Source organism: Ovis aries, chromosome 9 (assembly GCF_016772045.2).
Source record: "Ovis aries strain OAR_USU_Benz2616 breed Rambouillet chromosome 9, ARS-UI_Ramb_v3.0, whole genome shotgun sequence".
NCBI lineage: Eukaryota > Metazoa > Chordata > Mammalia > Artiodactyla > Bovidae > Ovis > Ovis aries.
The window spans coordinates 69,907,800-69,928,557 of NC_056062.1; the positions used below are offsets into that span (position 1 = coordinate 69,907,800).

General features: G+C 38.4%; 2 protein-coding genes across 2 annotated transcripts in view; both read left to right on the forward strand.

Annotated features, from left to right (window-relative positions):
- The first annotated feature begins 1,307 nt into the window (after positions 1-1,307).
- On the forward strand, positions 1,308-1,481 carry LOC114116467 (small ribosomal subunit protein uS14-like). The gene has a single exon (XM_042254577.1). The coding sequence runs from the start codon at positions 1,317-1,319 to the stop codon at positions 1,479-1,481; it is 165 nt and encodes a 54-aa protein (XP_042110511.1). The 5' UTR covers positions 1,308-1,316.
- A 16,134-nt stretch (positions 1,482-17,615) lies between these two features.
- The window catches only part of ANGPT1 (angiopoietin 1), a 304,237-nt gene continuing 301,094 nt past the window's right edge, over positions 17,616-20,758 (forward strand). The window contains exon 1 of the mRNA XM_004011787.6: positions 17,616-18,432. Coding sequence (XP_004011836.1) covers positions 18,136-18,432 — 297 coding nt within the window. The 5' untranslated portion in view covers positions 17,616-18,135. The remainder of the gene's footprint in view (positions 18,433-20,758) is intronic.

Here is a 20,758-nt window from a genome sequence, read left to right on the forward strand (position 1 = left end):
TGCAGATGACATGATGGTCTATGTTTAAAAAAAAAAATTCTATGAGATCTACCAAAAACTTCTAGAAGTAATAAGTGAGTTCAGGAAGTTAACAGGATATAAAATAAACATTCAAAAATCAGTTATGTTTCAGACTTCCCTGGTGGCCCAGTGGTTAAAATTCAGCACTTCTAACCCATTGCAGGGGCCATGGGTTAGATCCCTGGTCAGGGAAGTTCCACATGCTGCATGGTGCAGCCAAAAAAAAGAAAAAAAAAAAAAGTCTGTATTCTAACAGTGAAAATATAAAAACCCAAATTAAATTAAAATGCCATTTATAGCTGCTCAGAAACTTAAATAGATATATATTTAATAAAATATGCAGTGCTTGTATGCTGGAAACTATAAAACACTGATGAAAGAAATAAAAGATCTAAAATGGAAAGACAAACCATGTCCATGGATTTAAAGTCTCAATATAGTAAAGCATTGTAAACATGTCAGTTCTCCCCAGATTAACATGCAGAACCTCTAAATATCTCAGCAAGATTTTTTATAGATGTAGCTAGGCAGTGTTATTCTAAAATTATATGGAAAAGCCAAGGAACTAGACTAGCTTAAACAATTTTTAAAAAGAATGATAAATTGGTAAGAATGACTCCACCTGAGTTCAAGAATGATATACTATAGAAACCAAGACTGTAGTGGAACTGGTTAAAGGAGAGGCACAGAGATCAGTTGGGAAGAAGAAAGAACTTTATAGCCTGTTGATTTTTTTTCTAAAGGTAATTCAGTGAAAGTTGAATAATCTTCTCAATAAATGGTGCTGGAGCAATTGGCTATCCACAAACAAAAACTGTTTCAAGTTAAACCTCACATGTTATACAGAAATTAACATAAAATGTTAGTACATTTAAATGTAAAATGTAAAGCTATAAAAGTTCTAGGGGATCTTCCCAACCCAGGGATCGAAACCCTGTCTCCTGCATTACTGGCAGATTCTTTACCATCTGAGCCACCAGGGAAGCCCTGTATGAGTCTATACACGTAATAAAACAGAAAAAGCCCAGCAAAGATTTGCTTTCAGATAAGTTTAGCTCTGAGGTGATGGTGTAAATTGAACCATAGAATTTGTCCCATCTGGAGAAAAGAAATACAAGTATAATTTGGTTATATTGCAGTTTTGATCCCAGACTACTACAATAAAGTGAATATCCCAATTAAAAAAAAATTATATAGAACTAGCACTGCCTTCTAGTAAACTGTGTCCCCAAATTTTGAAGAGCACATGTGTATACACCCTTGTTCCTTTTGCTCTTTGCAGCCAAGAGAGCAACATGGGTCACCAGCAGCTTTACTGGAGACATCTGAGAAAATTTGTCCAGGGTTCTCATTCTTGCCAGGTCCACTCAAACCGGCAGAATCTAATTTGGAAATATGGCCTCAATATGTGCCATCAGTGCTTCTTCCAGTACACAAAAAACATGGACTTCATTAAATGAAGTTGAGTTACTAAGTGAATTTTTTTGAATGGATCATCCAGCACATCTACGTTATGCAGAAACAATACTAGATCTTTGTATGTAAAATAAAAGTTGAAAAACTTAAAAAAAGAACTATACATGCTCATTGTAATAATGTCCAATTCAGTATAATTGCATAAGATATGACCGGTAGGGAAACTGAGTGAAGAGTACATGGGTCCTCCTTATACTGTCTTTGCAGTTTCCTGTTTATAATTATTTCAAAATAAAAGTGAAAACATATTTTATTCTGATGCATTTCATAGTAATCTAAAGAAGACACAGATGCCAAATGTGGAGAAGCAGTGCCAGTTATTTTTTAAATTACCTTTTATTGAGGTGAAATCATGTAACATTAAAATTAACCATTTGAAGCATACAACTCAGTGGCTTTTTGTACTTTCAAAATGCTATGCAATCATCACCACTATCTAGGTCGAAAACACTTTATCAACCTGAAAGGAGACCTTGTATTCATTAAGCAGCCACTCCCTACTCCCCTTTGCCGTCAGTCCCTGGAAAACCACTGTCTACTTACTGTGTCTACTGAGGACTCACTTACTCTGGATATTTCATATAAGTGAAATCATACAATATGTGACCTTTTGTGTCTGGCTTCTTAGCATAATGTTTTCAAGGTTCACCCTTATTGTATGTGTCAATACTTCATTCCTTTTTGTAGCTGAGTAATATTCTATTAAGGATGTACCATAGTTTATCTGTTAATGGCAGTTAGCTTGTTTCTACATTTTGGCATAGTGTTGTTATAGACATGTGGCAGTTTGATGCAGGGAAACAGTTATTTCCAAAATTCCTTGTTTCCTTTGTGGAAGGTGTAGAATCCTTGCAGGCTATGTATCATTGGTTGCAACCATTAACTCTAAAGATTTTGTAATTTGTTTGAGGAAGATGATGTATCACTGAAGTTTTCCTAGTTGTTCATTCATCCCAGGTGAATCAGATATTGGAGCAGTTAGAGATGATAACACAGGCACCGACTGCTTATTTGGGGAGGAACAAATAAGAACACTTTGTGAGATTGGAGATAAAATGTCATCATAAGAGCAATTGTAAATTATTAGATGAGAGTCAACATACTGCTTATGAGTGATCAAGACATAAATATTTTATTCTTTAAAAGCTTTGAAAACATAAATTTAGGAGATAAAGTACTTTAACAACAACAAAATAATATGAACCATGGCGGTGCTTAATCTCTTGGGCCCAGTTTATTTAATATGTGGTCATCCTTGTGTCCTTAAAGGCTTCAGAAATGAAATATCTAACACTTTAAGGGCAGTAAGGTCATTGTTTTATAATCCCATAATTAAAGAGCTCTCCAGAAAGGTTGTTAGGCATATCCAAGCAAGTCTACTCTTTCTTTGTACAGAACAAATCCAGCTCTTTCATGGCCTTTCTTCTTAGTTAGTTCTTTCAGTTTTAAACCATTGGTTCTCAACCATCCTGCACATTAGAACTACCTGATACATTTTCTAAAATACCATTGTCTATGCTGCCACCCAGATCAACTGAATCAGAATTTCTAGGAACATGTCCAAGCATCTTATCTATATAAAGTTCTCAAGTGATCCTAAGGTGTTGCTAGGGTAAGGGAGTAATAATTCAAACTGCTGCTGCTGCTAAGTCACTTCAGTCGTGTCCAACTCTGTGCGAGCCCATAGATGGCAGCCCACCAGGCTCCCCCGTCCCTGGGATTCTCTAGGCAAGAACACTGGAGTGGGTTGCCATTTCCTTGTCCAATGCATGAAAGTGAAAAGTGAAAGGGAAGTCGCTCAGTCGTGTCCCACCCTCAGCGACCCCATGGACTGCAGCCTTCCAGGCTCCTCCATCCATGGGATTTTCCAGGCAAGAGTACTGGAGTGGGGTGCCATTGCCTTCTCCAATAATTCAACCTACTGGTTCTCAAAGTTGATGAGTATCAGAGTTCCCTACAAAGCTTGATAAAAATAAGCTGGGTGCCACACTCAGGTTTCTGATTTAGCAGTTCTAGGTAGGACCTGACATTTTGCACTATGAACAAGATTGCAGATGGTGCTGATGCTGCCAGCTCAGGATTCAATTTTAAGAATAATGGGTTAATCTTGTCCTTTTTACTTGGTGAAGATGAGGACTGGTCAAATTAATCCATATAAATACCCTAAAAATGATTGTTTTCATTATATTAGAGAAAGTCCTTCAGCATGTTAAGATAATGAACTGTATAGTCAGAATGCATGGTTAAAATACCGCTTCTATATAACTTTGGTCAAGTTCCTTATTTTTTAAATCTCCAGTTTCTTTATCTGTGAAATGGATATTATATATTTGTTTTGAGGGTTAAATTTGATAATATATGTGAAGTGATTGACATACAATAAATATACGTTTTAAGTTTTCTTGATAACTTTCATTTTCCAGTATTATAGCTGTCCTTTGGTCTAACTGGCTACCAAGTGGTTTAACAAGTAAAGAAATATATGTTAAAAAATCAAGAAGATAATTAATCGGGGAATTCAACTGAGGCTCCAAGAACTGAATGAGGGTTTATACATTTGTAATGGTTAAAAAGCTTCATCTCTGGAGTCAGAGAACCCTGGGTTTGAGTCCTGTCAGAAACCTCTCTGTTTTCCTTTGAAAAATGATGGTAATAAAAGTTCCCTACATATTGGGTTGTTGTGATTGTAATAGAACAGATAATTCAAGTACAATGATTAGCACAGTCCTGGACATATCATAGGTACTCAATAAATGTTAACTATTATTAAACTGAGGGTAATTGATTGCTAGCTGCTCCTTTAAATATTAACTCTCCTTTTCGTCTTTTGAACTGACGTGTTTTTATAGCTTTTAGAGGTATGTCAGGAAGGAATGTAAATTCTCCAAGGGGAATGCAATTATTGAGAAGAAATTTGTTTACTATTTCCTAAACACTCTTCTGAATACAAGACTGAAAAAGAGTTAAGATTTACTCTTCAGACACTGGATAACTTCTCTTTTATTTCCATTGCCAGAATCAAGAGAAGAGCTGTTGAAACCCCTGGTCAATCATTAGTTTCTATTTCAGACCTTCAGTTGGGTGTTTCTGTCAGTGGACCGCCTTACAAATACGGCTCTTGCCAGTTCCCTGCTGTGACTTCCTGACTGGAAGTCCTGTACCTGCTCTCGGGCCACGTACATACAGAAACCTCTATTTCAAAAAAAAAAAAAAAAAAGAAGAAGAAGAAGCTTTTCTTTTTGTATTTTTTACTGGACAGCAAAATGGAAACAACCCCCCAAATACTCTGGATATGATGCAAACTGGTCTTGATGGACTGCAGCATAGGTGGTTGCAGACAGATATTGTAAGGGAAGCTGCTACCATAGTCTTTTGCGTAGATACAGTGACAGGAGGTATCGTTTCATTCATTTTGCAGGGGATAACTCTGCTGTTTAAACACTTAGTCTTTTTTCCCACAGTGTGTGGAACAAATTCGACTGAGGATATGAATTATTTGATGGGTATGAATGAACAGATGCTTATTTTAATATTTAGTGTTTCTTTTAATATTCAGTGTTTCTTTTTAATATACATTAGGAAAAAGCACACATGCTTATTTTCTCAGATACTTTTGTTTAAGGTAAATCTAAAATGCATAGAAAGCTTAAAATATGAGGTAAATAGAACTATTAGAAACAATAGTAGAAGGAAAATGTAAGCAGTTTTGATAAATACAATGAAGGTGAATATGATAGATTTGGGAAATTTTTTGTGAAATATGCAAGCTGTTTGGTGCCTCAGAAGCTAATAGTGATCCATCTGTATATTGTTTGTGTATATCCATCTGTATATCCATCTATACATTTAGCTATAGAGAGTGAAATGGCTATGGCAGTCTTTTCCAGTCTTTCATTCATGTATTGTTGTTTAGTCACTAAGTTGCATCTGGCTCTTTTGTGACCCCATGGACTGTAGCCTTCCAGGCTCCTCTGTCTGTGAGATTCCCAGGCAAAAATACTGGAATGGGTTGTCGTTTCCTTCTCTAGGTTTCACTGTATGCTTGTCTTCTACTGTAGCCTTTCTTTGCCACAATTCTCCCTTTTAAATATTTTTGTTAATTATAAGAGAAAGATAAAGAAGAAAGAACCAACACACATATTCAGTGAAAAATAAAGTGTAAATTTTTCAGATTTGATGGGTGCTTCATTTAAAATTACCATTAAAATGACCAGTGTTTGCTTATCAACTTATGGTTAAAGCCATTATATTTTCTCATGTTTTATATACCAGTGGAATTTATTTTCTAATTTAATTGCCAAATTCCTTATCTGATTAGACCCTGAAGAGAAGCAAATTAGTGCTGGAGAAAAAAATAGACAAGATAAGATTTTCTTTACTGTTGTGCAAGTCATGTATATTTCATGTAAGATTAATAGTGGAATGTTTCAGTTCTTTTTCATTTTATCAGAAGCAAACACTTGCTACTTTATCTCCCCATCCCAGGAAACAGAATGGGGTGATATATGCCACAAGTCTAGTAATAAAAGAAGCTCTTGAAAATGAAGTCATTTAATTGAATTGGCCAAAAATGACTTGGATAACAAGTCATGGTGATGAAGCCATAAATGGCATCCTCAGTTCTAACATGGTTCCCAGGGAATAAAATTCTTATCCTACTACTAAATGTGATTAGTTTATAATTCTGCCTTACTAGTGTCTCTGTGAAGTAGTATATTCTTACTAAGTTGTTTCCAACTTGTTTCATTCATTAACAAATATTTATTGAGCACCTGTTTTGTGTCCATTGCTTAACTGCTTCAGGTGCACATCATGTGGCATTGAGGAAGAACATTGAAGTAGCTGCCCTCAAGGAAACCAGAGCTGTTTATATGAACTATCATTTTAAACATGATCACCAACCTGTATTAAAGTGTACCTCTTAAATATTCTGATTTTTAAGACATTCAGAAATGATTTTAAACAATTAAGTTGAAATGATAAGGGATGAAATTAATTGGGCTTCCCTGTAGCTCAGTTGGTAAAGAATCTGCCTGTAATGCAGGAGACTTGGGTTCAATTCCTGGGTCGGGAAGATCGCCTGGAGAAGGAAATGGCAACCCACTCCAGTATTCTTGCCTGGTGAATCCCATGGACAGAGGAGCCTGGCAGGCTGCAGTCCATGGGGTTACAAGAGTCGAATGTGACTTAGTGACTAAACCAACACAGAAGCGATTTTAAAGAATTAAGATGAAATGACAGGGGGTGAAGTTAGGTTGTAGGATTTAATTAAGCAAGTTTAAAAACAGGAACATTTTTGAATGCAAGAAAGAGAACTCACACTTAGAAACAACAAGACCTAATATTTAGAGCGCTAGATAGGCTCTAGACACTTTGCTCGGTACTTTGTATGCATTATCTTAATTTTCCACATGCATACATGTGCTCACTCATGTCTGACTCTTTGTAATCTTGTGGGCTATAACCTGTCAGGCTTCTCTGTCCATGGGATTTCCCAGGCAAGAATACTGAAGTGGGTTGCTATTTCCTCCTCCAGTGTATCTTTTCAACAGGGATCAAACCCTGTCTCTTGTGTCTCCTGCATTGGCAGGTGGATTCTTTTCCACTAGCGCCACCTAGGAAGCCTTCACATCTACCTTATACAAGTTGTACTATATTATTATCCTTATTTGATGGATGAGGACATTGAGTTTAGGCTAATTAAACATCTTACCCAATGCAATCCAGTCTTGTTTAACAGCATAAAAAAGAAATATACAAAAACAAAAATAAAGCAATCTGTCTCCTACCTTAACTTCTATGGAACAATTCATCCAATTTGGTAGGAGAAAAAAGAAATGATTAGATTAACACAAACTATGAATGGAAGACTAAAAATCAAAGAATGATAGATTACAGAAAAGTTCAGGGATCTTATTTACCTGAAATAAGTGATTGAACCTTTTTTTTTTTTTTCTCTATCTGTGATGGGTAGAGGTTGTCACAACTCTCTAATGGCAAATACAAAATCACAAAAAGTCCTGTATCTTCAAGTCACTGCTTGGTGGATGGAATTTATCAGCCTTAGCTGCATGGATTAGCCAGCCACAGTCCAACAGCCCTTGGATATAGGAGTCTTCAAATGGTGATTTCAGCCATTCATTTCAAATACACGCTATTTCTTAGTTTCTGAGAACTTATAAAATACATACTTGTTCCTGAGTTTGGAAAAAATAAGACAGAAAGACCTTTGTGTTTTTCTCTCATGTAGGAATCAAACGCAGGCGGCTGCGGGCGGGCTCCCTAGGCGCAGGCGGCTGCGGGCCGGCTCCCTAGCCGCAGGCGGCTGCAGGCAGACACCCGGAGTCAGAGATCAGGGGCAGCCAGAAGCCACCTCGTGCCCGAGGCCAGGGACGGTGACCTTGAGGAGCCACCCGGAGCCCGAGGCCAGAGCCTGCGGCCAGGAGGAGCAACCCGAAGAGTGGTGGCGGCACAGGAGGGCCTAGAGGAGCTATCCCACTTTGAAGGTCAGGAACGGTGGTGGTAAGGAGATACTCCCCGTCCAAGGAAAGGAACAGTGGCTGTGCTTTGCTGGAGCAGCCGTGAAGAGATACCCCATGCCCAAGGTAAGAGAAACCCTAGGAAGATGGTAGGTGTTGTAAGAGGGCATCAGAGGGCAGACACACTGAAACCATACTCACAGAAAACTAGTCAATCTAATCACACTAGGACCACAGCCTTGTCTAACTCAATGAAACCAAGCCATGCCTGCGAGGCAACCCAAGATGGATGGGTCGTGGTGGAGAGGCCTGACAGTATGTGGTCCACTGGAGAAGGGAATGGCAAGCCACTTAAGTATTCTTGCCTGGAGAACCCCATGAACAGTAGGAAAAGGCAAAATGATAGGATACCAAAAGAGGAACTCCCCAGGTCAGTAGGTGCCCAATATGCTACTGGAGGTCAGTGGAGAAATCACTCCAGAAAGAATGAAGGGATGGAGCCAAAGCAAAAACAATACCCAGTTGTGGATGTGACTGGTGATAGAAGCAAGATTCGATGCTGTAAAGAGCACTATTGCATAGGAACCTGGAATGTCAGGTCCATGAATCAAGGCAAATTGGAAGTGGTCAGATAAGAGATGGCAAGGGTAAACGTTGACATTCTAGGAATCAGCGAACTAAAATGGACTGGAATGGGTGAATTTAACTCAGATGACCATTACATCTACTACTGCGGGCAGGAATCCCTCAGAAGAAATGGAGTAGCCATCATGGTCAATGAAACAGTCCAAAATGCAGTACCTGGATGCAATCTCAAAAACGACAGAATGATCTCTGTTCATCTCCAAGGCAAACCATTCAATATCACAGTTATCCAAGTCTATGCCCCAACCAGTAATGCTGAAGAAACTGAAGTTGAACGGTTTTATGAAGACCTACAAGACCTTTTAGAACTAACACCCAAAGAAGATGTCCTTTTCATTCTAGGGGACTGGAATGCAAAAGTAGAAGTCAAGAAACACCTGGAGTAACAGGCAAATTTGGCCTTGGAATGTGGAATGAAGCAGGGCAAAGACTAATAGAGTTTTGCCAAGAAAATGCACTGGTCATAGCAAACACCCTCTTCCAACAACACAAGAGAAGACTCTACACATGGACATCACCAGATGGTCAACACCGAAATCAGATTGATTATATTCTTTGGAGCCAAAGATGGAGAAGCTCTATACAGTCAACAAAAATAAGACCAGAAGCTGACTGTGGCTCAGATCATGAACTCCTTATTGCCAAATTCAGACTTAAATTGAAGAAAGCAGGGAAAACCACTAGACCATTCAGGTATGACGTAAATCAAATCCCTTATAATTATACAGTGGACGAGAGAAATAGATTTAACGGTCTAGATCTGATAGAGTGCCTGATGAAGTATGGAATGAGGTTCGTGACATTGTACAGGAGACAGGGATAAGGACCATCCTCATGGAAAAGAAATGCAAAAAAGCAAAATGGCTGTCTGGGGAGGTCTTACAAATGGCTGTGAAAAGAAGAGAAGTGAAAAGCAAAGGAGAAAAGGAAAGATATAAGCATCTGAATCCAGAGTTCCAAAGAATAGCAAGGAGAGATAAGAAAGCCTTCTTCAGTGATCAGTGCAAAGAAATAGAGGAAAACAACAGAATGGGAAAGACTAGTGATCTCTTCAAGGAAATTAGAGATACCAAGGGAACATTTCATGCAAAGATGGGCTCGATAAAGGACAGAAATGCTCTGGACCTAACAGAAGCAGAAGATATTAAGAAGAGGTGGCAAGAATACACGGCAGAACTGTACAAAAAAGATCTTCATGACCCAGATAATCATGATGATGTGATCACTCATCTAGAGCCAGACATCTTGGAGTGTGAAGTCAAGTGGGCCTTAGAAAGCATCACTACGAACAAAGCTAGTGGAGGTGATGGAATTCCAGTTAAGCTGTTTCAAATCGAAAGATGATGCTGTGAAAGTGCTGCACTCAATATGCCAGCAAATTTGGAAAACTCAGCAGTGGCCACAGGACTGGAAAAGGTCAGTTTTCATTCCAATCCCAAAGAAAGCCAATGCCAAAGAATGCTCAAACTACCGCACAGTTGCACTCATCTCACATGCTAGTAAAGTAATGCTCAAAATTCTCCAAGCCAGGCTTCAGCAATACGTGAACCGTGCACTCCCTGATGTTCAAGCTGGTTTTAGAAAAGGCAGAGGAACCAGAGATCAAATTGCCAACATCCGCTGGATCACGGAAAAAGCAAGAGAGTTCCTGAGAAACATCTATTTCTGCTTGATTGACTATGCCAAGGCCTTTGTCTGTGTGCATCACAATAAAGTGTGGAAAATTCTGAAAGAGATGGGAATGCCAGACCACCTAACCTGCCTCTTGAGAAATCTGTATGCAGGTCAGGAAGCAACAGTTAGAACTGGACATGGAACAACAGACTGGTTGCAAATAGGAAAAGGAGTACGTCAAGGCTTTATATTGTCACCCTGCTTATTTAACTTCTATGCAGAGTACATCATGAGAAACGCTGGACTGGAAGAAGCACAAGCTGGAATCAAGATTGCCAGGAGAAATATCAATCACCTCAGATATGCAGATGACACCACCCTTATGGCAGAAATTGAAGAGGAGCTAGAAAGCCTCTTGATGAAAGTGAAAGAGGAGAGTGAAAAAGTTGGCTTAAAGCTCAACATTCAGCAAACGGAGATCATGGCATCTGGTCCCATCGCTTCATGGCAAATAGATGGGGAAACAGTGGAAACAGTGTCAGACTTTGTTTTTGGGGGCTCCAAAATCACTGCAGATGGTGACTGCAGCCATGAAAGTAAAAGACACTTACTCCTTGGAAGAAAAGTTATGACCAACCTAGATAGTATATTCAAAAGCAGAGACATTACTGACTAAGGTCCGTCTAGTCAAGGCTATGGTTTTTCCTGTGGTCATGTATGGATGTGAGAGTTGGACTGTGAAGAAGGCTGAGCGCCGAAGAATTGATGCGTTTGAACTGTGGTGTTGGAGAAGACTCTTGAGGGTCCCTTGGACTGCAAGGAGATCCAACCAGTCCATTCTGAAGGAGATGAACCCTGGGATTTCTTTGGAAGGAATGATGCTAAAGCTGAAACTCCAGTACTTTGGCCACCTCATGTGACGAGTTGACTCATTGGAAAAGACTCTGATGCTGGGAGAGATTGGGGGCAGGAGGAGAAAGGGTCGACCCAGGATGAGATGGCTGGATGGCATCACGGACTTGATTGACGCGAGTCTGAGTGAACTCCTGGAGATGGTGATGGACAGGGAGGCCTGGCATGCTGTGATTCATGGGGTCGCAAAGAGTCGGACACAACTGAGCCACTGAACTGAACTGAACTGAGGAATTAAGAATTCTATAGGGTAAAACAAAGAAAGAAGGAGACAGTAAATGAAGGTGGTTTATATGCTTTTTCCTGTAATAAGATCTCATTTCACTGGGTCTTCAATGGAAATCTTTCTCCATTCTGGTATAGGGGAATGTTGGCATCTGTATTTTTACTTGGTACAGTCTGCAGCTGTTTGTTTACTTTTCTGACTTGGGTCCTTGTAGAAGTTATCTCTGTTGTAGAGTTAACAAGTAACCTCACACTGGAAACTATTTCTGCAGTGTTTCTTGAATGGTTCCTCCACCACAGCAATGACCATGAGTGGCCAGGATTGTTAGATACTATTCCACTGCCACTTCTGGGATTTGCTTGAAATCTACCGACTCTGAGTCTCTTATGTAGTATGTGGCTCTCCAGAAAGTGAAGTTTGGGTGGGGTGGGTGAGGGGGTTGCTAGGCAAGATCAGTGCATGAAAACCGCCAGGGAAGGGTGATTCTTCTGTGTATTCAGATCCCATCATCATGAATGAAAGTGAATGAGTCAGTGAGACAGTCAGCTGTATCGCAGATATTTGTCAGTTGCTTTCTGTGTGCCAGGAAAAAGGTATAGAGTGATCAAAAAGACAGATATAGATCTAGGGAGGCTCTAATCTAATGTTAAAGACCAATAGGAAATAAGTCCTTGGGTCAACATTAACAATCTAAGAAACCCAGAGGTTAGTTATTTCTATATATGCAGCAAGGACCAGTGATTCTTCTCACTCACCCTAAAGAAGTCACTTGCCCCAAAGCATATATGTTACTGAAAATGATAAGATATTTTTTTTTCCCTCACAGGAAAACACTGTTTCCCTCCAAATCTCCCTACTTGTTATCTCTCTCCAAGATTCTGATAGCCACACAGCCACATGTATCCTCTTTCTTTTGACTCTTCTCTAAACCTCTTTAGCTCCAGTCCTCCATTTCCAAATCTTTCCTTGAGTCTTCTCTCTCCTTTCCTTGGTAGAAAAATTAATTCTGTCTCATAGCTGCAGTTACAAACTGATTTAGCAAGAAGCGCACCCACCAGTTATCAGGAACTTTTCTCATTAGAAGGCAGGGGATATTGTTTTCTCTATTTATTTTTTTTAATTGAAGGATAATTACAATGTTGTCTTGGTTTCTGTCATACATTAACATGGATCAGTTATAGGTAAACATATGTCCACTCCCTCTTGAACCTCCCTGCCCCATCCCACCCCATCCCACACCCCTCTAGGTTGTCACAGAGCCTGGGTTTGAGTTCCCCGAGTCGTACAGCAAACTCCCATTAGCTATCTATTTTACATATGTTAGTATATATGTTTCCATGCTACTCTTTCTGTTAGCCCCACCCTTTCCTTCCTGCCCACCCTGCTGTGTCTGTAAGTCTGTACTCTATGTCTGCATCTCCATTGCTGACCTGAAAATAGGTTCAGCAGTACTATCTTTCTAGATTCCATATATATGCATTAATATACGATATTTGGTTTTCTCTTTCTGACTTACTTCACTCTGTATGATGTATTCTAGGTTGATCCGCATCATTTGCACTGACTCAAATGGATTCCTTTTTATGGCTGAATAATATTTTATTATATATATGTACCACAACTTCTTTATCCATTTATCTGTTGATGGACATCTAGGTTGCTTCCCTGTCCTAGTTATTGTAAATGGTGCTGCAGTGAACATTGGGATGCATGTATCATTTCAGTTTCGGTTTTCTCAGAGTGTATGCCAAGTAGTAGGATGGTTGGGTCATATGGTAGATTTAGTCACAGTTTTTTAAGGAATCTCCATAGTATTTTCCATAGTTGAAGGCAAGGAATATGTATGTAATAATTTTTATTTCTTCACCTATCTATAGGTCTCCACCACTGCAGTGTCTTCCTCACCCCTACCCACTGCAGTGTTCTCACCTCTTTGCAAAGACTTTTCTATTGGTTTGAAAGTCCCCAGCTGACATTTCACATGTTCTTACAAAGTGCTGTCAATCCTCAGGTGATATTCTCCATCTTTTTGTTTTTGGTTTTTTCTGTTTAGCCCCTTGTGGTTTTTCCATCTGTTGTGAATAGGCCTGATGCCGACACAGTCACCTGAAGTGATCTTGGCTCTTGACTCCAAGAGTTTCATCCAGGTGCTCTCCTTGTAGACATAGCTGCCAGTATCATAGGCCTGCTGATATTCTTGAGCCGTAAAGTGCAAGATCAGAGCCACAGAGTATGGCACCCTTAGGATATAGAATGTCCTTCCCAGGGGGCTCAGTGGTAAAGAATCCACCTGCCAATGCAGGAGATGCTGGTTCTATCCCTGGCTTGGGAAGATCCCCTGGAGGAGGAAATGGAAACCCACTCCAGTATTCTTGCCTAGAAAATTCCACAAAAATCCCATGGAATCTGGTGGGCTACAGTCCATGGGTTTGCAAAGTGTTGGACATGACTTTAGCAACTGAGCACACAGAATATATAATATAGTCATAGAACATGTGCTGAATGATTTTGTGCTTAGTATGCAAGGAGGAATAATGCTTTCCTATTCTTTTTGCTGTCACAGGAGTCCTATGAATACTGAAAGAGTTTTTCATGGTGTTTTGAGAAATAATTTTGTTTTAGAGCATGATAATCATGATATATAACAGAACTGGTCATTAAGAATGGACTCAAGATACAGCCGGAACAATCAGACTGGGTATTTGTTAGCAGATGACACAACTATATTGGTGCACCCTAGGTTAGAATTAGCTCTGTTTTGGAAAACTATAACATGAATTCATGAAGGCTGTGGGTAGGAAGAGGAAGAGTCCTCTCTTAACTATAGAAGCCATGCTTCTTCTGTCCCCTAAATTTAAGAAATGTTTTCTCTCCATTTCCTAGTACTCAGATATTGCTGGAGACATTATAGTTCAGAGGAATGTGAGTATGGGTTCTGGTGTTAGATGGACTGAGGATCAAATTGCTGTTCTGCTGCAAAGGAGATCATAGATCCTGGGCAGTTAACCTCTATATACTGTAATTTTCTTATCTGCAAAATGGGAATAAAATGTGTAATTATGGGAGTGCTATAGATATTAAAAGAGGAAATTAATTTTTAAGGATTACAAATGTTATGCATTATTATTGTATCATATTCTTATGCCTAACTCATTCTTTAAAATAACTTTGGTTTCATCCTGACTACGCAAACTCATGCAGTAAATACAGCAGATGTGGTCAGCCATGTAGTAGTTAGATACTAAGTAATTAATCAGTTCATTCACTCATTTCTTTAATTTTTTCATTCCTTCAACTAAAAGAGATAGTAAGCACTGGCAAATCAATGATGGCAATGAGGAGATGACTTTATGAGCTCACAGCTAGAGGGGATACAGACCAAAAAAGAAATAATAGAAAGCAGTGTGAGAAGTGCCATGGAAACAAGAAGAGAAGGTTATTGAAATACATTGGAGAAAGCCAATTATTATGCCTGGAGAAATTAAAGTGTCACAAAAGAAGTAGTAAAGACTTGTCCTTAGGACAGATTTAGGACCATCAATTCCCCATGTAAGTGATGTTCCCTGTCCCACTGGAAAGTTCTGGATGAGCCTAACATTTCCTGGGACTATTGTAAATATGAGATTGAATCTTAAAGCATATACCTCCCTATTCCAGAGTTCCAGTCACGCAAATAAAAGATATACGACTTTTAAGATAAGCTCCTTCAGTATTCAATTTAATATAACTATTCTTTAGAACACTTAAAACTTTTTTGAGTGGAAGTGAAAAAATGGGGCTGGGTTTCATGTTACCTCTTAAATTCTAAAGTCTTGTAAATTGCATCATTTCTGAATATGTTCAGCAACAAAAAATAGTATTGCTACGAGTTAGATTAAGTCCCCCAAAACTATGGTCTTTATGGCATGTCATTAGGATCTTCTAATGCACCCAGGGTCTGCTCAGCTGAAGTCCCAAAATGCAAGTCCAATTTTGCATGTTCCTGTGTTTTCAAGTTGCTTGAAATTGATTCTAAACTTTTTTTTTTTTTTTTCTGGATTGACATCACTGCTTCCAGTGTTATGGTTTTTTTGTTTGTTTGCTTATTTTTCTGCAAAATAAATCACTCTCTTACTATTTCTCTGTCTCTTCCTTTAATTTTTTTTTTTTTTTTTACTTTTCTTAGTTGTCTACTTTTCCTTCAGGAAGTTGTACATCCCTTCTTTTCATTTGTTCAGATTGTAAAAAATTAAGTGAACAAACACATGTAGATACACTCAGACAGACATACACACACGGAAGAGCAAATTTTTAACAATTCTGGCTGATACATAACATAGAAGCACCTTAATAGACACCTCACTACTCCTTTGTGTATCTTCTGCCGATATTTGACTGTATTTAGTTCTTAATGAAGCACTTATAGGTGTTGGTTTTGGACTCTTCCTTCCAGGGATAATTTTTGAAGCCCATAATGTTGGAAAATGTTCTCAGACAAGTTGTGCTCTGCTGGTGCACTTTGTCCCTGTGGGCCCTTAAAAACTCAATTTCATGGGTTACGTATCACTTTGTATGTTTGTTTTTGGGGGGCACAGAAAAGGATTAAACCACCTTAGTAGTATAAAATGGATTTAATCAGTTTTTTTTCTTCAAAGTAGGATCACTTAACCTGCTTTATAACTGTGAATCAGTGCAGCTGGAGCCCTTTTGGAAGTCCTTTGGCTGGTATGGGGTTAGAAGCATAGGGTTGGAATCAGTTGGCTAGAGTTCACATATTGGTACCGTTGTTTGCTGGCTGTGTGACTTGTGACTGATTAGCCTTACTTTGATTCAGTTTTCCTATTGATAAAAATAGAGTCAAAGGTAATATTCCTGACTGAGGTTTGTTGGGATAGTTAAATAAGATTGTGTGTATAGTAAGTTCTTAGCAAGTGTCATTCTTATTATGGCATATGAGTAACATAGCCAACAAGGAGACAGGGCAATATCAGGAAGAGGCCGCAAAGGCGGTTCAAAGACTCTTGCTATGTTTGGTATTACTCGCTCCTGTATCTGTCAGTTCAGAAATTTGTTATTTTGTGTGGAAAGGACTGATAAATCTTGGCACAGTTTCCCCCCAAGTAAATCACATTATTTCTGAAATTTGTTTTGCACTCTCCTTTAGCTTCTTTCCACACATCAGTCTCTAACCCGTACCACTTTTCATCTACTGCCTTCTGCCTCCATTCCAGGACATGAGAGTCAACATCTGTGGCTTCTGTTTTCACACCATGATTGCAGTTGGGAAACTCCATTCCCCATAATCCCTCCCAGTTCTTGGTGAAAGCCTCTGCTTATAATTCATGTTTTCCACACAGAGCTAGTAAAGATCTCAGTGCTATAAAATTAATTCTGTAATTATCACCTGTTCTTTATGTTCAAATGTTTGTTCAAATGTTTACACCATACATTTAAGAAATCATCTTCTGATACTTTTTATTCGTACTTAATAGAAGCAGAGATTTCTCCCATACAGCTCTATGCTGTCTCGTTAACACACCTGATCTGTTTGTTCTCAGGTAGTTTTCCTGTGCAGCCACGGGAGAGTTTATGTAGAACTTCCGTACCAGCATTAAAGATAGCCATAGCAGTACCAAAGAGGTCCTTGTGAAATATATGATTGGGATGTACCACAGGAATTAATAATTCTCAGGCCACTGTCTTAAATGGTAACCACAGTGTTTTTGTAAGGAAGTTGCTCAATTTATGTACACAGAACACACAGGGCTGCATTCTGACTCGGGAGCCAGTTTTATTTAAAATTTATATCTCAGAAAATACTAAAATTATTCTACTTAATATGCATATGCTATATTCCTTTGAGTGACATTGTGAAATGTTTTGCTAATTTGACCCTTCCTGATAATTTCCTGAAATTCTAAGTGAATAAATGCCATCTCTAAAAATGGTTTTAATGTCTTTTTCCCCAGAGTAAAGAATTATTTTTTAAAAAAAGTAATAATTGTACAGATTCATCATCCACTATAAAAAATAATTTTCTTGGAAACTGTGCCAGTTTTCTTCTTCAGGTTCCCCAATTAAGTAAAACTTTAAAGACATACTTCTAGTTTGCTGGATTTTAGTAGGTCAGCATACACACCAAAAGTGTATTAAGGTGGACTGCTCTATTTATTGATTTTCAGTGAATCTGCTAAAGGCTCAAGGCAATTGTCTGCGGAAGGGGCGGGAGGGCCATACACGATCGAGGTCATGCGCATCTAGCCAATGTGTAAGACGATCCAGCCGCTTCGCTTCAAGCCATCAGCAATCCTTAGCATAGGGGCACCCTCATGCATTCTTGTCAAGTCATCTTGTGAAAGGCTGCCTGCTTCCAGCTTGGCTTGGATGTGCAACCTTAATAAAACTCACTGAGGTCTGGGAGAAAATAGCAGATCTGCAGCAGATAGGGTAGAGGAAAGGGTCTAGAATATGTACACGCAGCTGACTCAGGCAGGCTCTACGCTGAACGGTTACACCGAGAGGAAACAATAAATCTCAGCTACTATGCAATAAATATCTCAAGTTTTTAACTAAGGAAACTATCATTACGGTGAAATTAAAAAAAAATACGATTTTAGAACAAAGCTAAAAATGGCTAGTTTTCTGTGATTCTTCTACAAAACTTTCTTTGAAAGGGAAAAGTCAAACAAACAAGCAGTTTTACCTGAAATAAAGAACTAGTTTAAAGGTCAGAAGAAAGGAGCGAGTTTTGCGAGAGGCACGGAGAGAGTGCCGGCAAGTACAATGACAGTTTTCCTTTCCTTTGCTTTCCTCGCTGCTATTCTGACTCACATAGGGTGCAGCAACCAGCGCCGAAGTCCAGAAAACGGTGGGAGAAGATATTACCGGATTCAACATGGGCAATGTGCCTACACTTTCATTCTTCCAGAACACGACGGTAACTGTCGTGAGAGTACGACAGACCAGTACAACACAAACGCTCTGCAGAGAGATGCTCCACACGTGGAACAGGATTTCTCTTCCCAGAAACTTCAACATCTGGAGCATGTGATGGAAAATTATACTCAGTGGCTGCAAAAAGTAAGTGAACGCTTTCAGTTTCTAATTGCACGGAGCCTTTTCTGTTCTACCGCTGCAACTAACTTAAGAGTTCCTTAGGGGGCCATTTGTGTGTTTACCTTTTGCTCCAGGGGGGCAGTGTTTGCAAATGCAAGACGGCTCTCTCCCTATGACTTAAAGGGGTGAGCCAAGATTTTGTAGTCTTGTGCCTCTGAAAGTATGGTGGCACCCCATTTGTGTGCCTAACACTGGCACATTTTGTGACATTTTTGGTTTTCTCTTATTTAAAATTCAGCTTGAGTTTTTCTGACTGTCAAAGCCCAGCTTAAAAAAAAAAAAAACCAAACGTGTATGTCTTGAGTAAGTTGGTGAAAAAATTAAATAATAACAACAGTACTATTAGGATCAAATAAATTTTACACCCTGAAATTTTGTGCAGCTAGGACAGAAAGTCATCACCAGATACTTATTTTTCAACCTCTAGTAAAGTTAATATAAAATGTGGATAAATACAAAGTATGATATTTGATTGAAGAAATTGAATAAGTATGTAAAGGAAACAGTTTCAGCAAGTAGTAGAATAGTAAAAGACTGATTTCTGTCATATATTTCTTCTGTCCTTGAGAAAAAAATCAGGAAAATATATTTGAATGTGAACTCATCAGGAAGAGGTTGTTTGCCCACTGTGAAAAGACATGCACCTGCAGATTTGGGCTGAACACGACATGTAGATTTTGCTATGTCCCTAAAGTGCCTCTTTCCTCAAGACATTATAGTCACACACAGTGCAATGTGGGGATCCAGATAAATGTTAATGTTGAGTATGCATTTAATTCCAATTTATAAAAATCAAGCATCATATTTAGTTATTTCTCTATAAACCATTTTAAAGTTTTTGTTGAAAATATGCCAGTGAAAAATAACACACTTTCTGCAATTCCTTCCCTCTTTGCTCTGTGTTTAATTGTGTAACAAGTAAGCAGCAGATAACAAGTGTGTTCAAATGTGTCGCTGGAAGGGTGACAATGTCAGTGTCCCACTTGTGGAAAGCTTCTCCCCCAGGGATCTTTGCTAAAAATTCACTTGATGTGTAGGGTAGGAACACAGGCAGTCTAGTCTTCTTTATGTTAGTCTGTTAACAGAACAAACCCTTTAAGAAGATAAAAGATAGGGAAAGGACAAATGCTCTTTTTTGTTTCTGTGTGGTCACACTCACTTAGATCACCTCCTGCTGAATCATGCCAAGTAATAGTTATTTTACTTTTGTCCACTAGGGACTGAACTAAGATCACTGTTATTTTATTTGACAAGTTAACTAAACCTTAGTAGTTTTATTCCAACCTTGGAATTTTAGTTGATCTTCCTATTGTAGGTTACAGGTGAAAAAAATACATTGATAGGCAAAATAATAGAAAACAAACAATTCTGAAGTCTTTTGATAACATGGCTTAAATTTCAGGCACTAATTAAATGTAGCTTAAATTTCAGGCACTAATTACAGCAGCAGTTTATAATAGGATTTTTTTTTCCTTTCACAAAACTTATTTCCATCATGAACAAATGAATTTGGTTGAATAGCTTATTACTATTCTCAATATACTGTTCATATAGTTTTAAATGAGAATTTAACCATTATAAATTAGTCTGGAGTCATTGAGGAAGGTGGAGAGGGAAATTTAGTTCCAAATTGTCTTCAGTGAGTTATTCTACCAAAAATGTAATATTTTGTTTGCTTAAAATATACAATCCAAATGATGATTTAAGCATGAAAATACATATTTTTATTGTTGTTGTGCAGTTATTTAACAGTAACAGGATAAAGACATGATTCTACTGGGTTTAAATCATGCACATGCTTCATATGTTAATATTTGAAATACATTTGATTTTTGTTTGTATTATTTTTGGTCAAGATGATGGCATACTTTTCAGATTATAGCCAAGCATAACTATGAACATGTTTTTTGGTGAAATTGACCCTTGCTAGCATGAATCAAGCAGAATGTATGCTGACAATGTCTCTGTTAGTTTGAGTCAGAGCAGTTTGGCTTGACAATTGTCCGTTTGAATTTGCATATCTTTTGTCATTGTTAATGCAATTGGTTGGAGGATCAAGAAACCAAATAAATGCATTCAGCAAAGAACTTGCTAAAGGCTCTCATAAGTTTCCCTTAATTAGAAGTTTTCTATACTTCAAGTTCTAAGTGTCATGCAATGTATTTATTTTGATAATTCAAATGGAAATCTTTTCTATTGTAGCCATTTGGTATACTTAATGCTGTAATTTGTACTACTTCTATTTTGATTCCCAGTAATTGTATTAGGATCAGAAGTAATGCACTGCAGA

Bases quoted from the DNA above. Each gene is read 5' to 3' on its own strand.
- LOC114116467 (XM_042254577.1), top strand. From the start codon at position 1,317: ATGGGTCACCAGCAGCTTTACTGGAGACATCTGAGAAAATTTGTCCAG.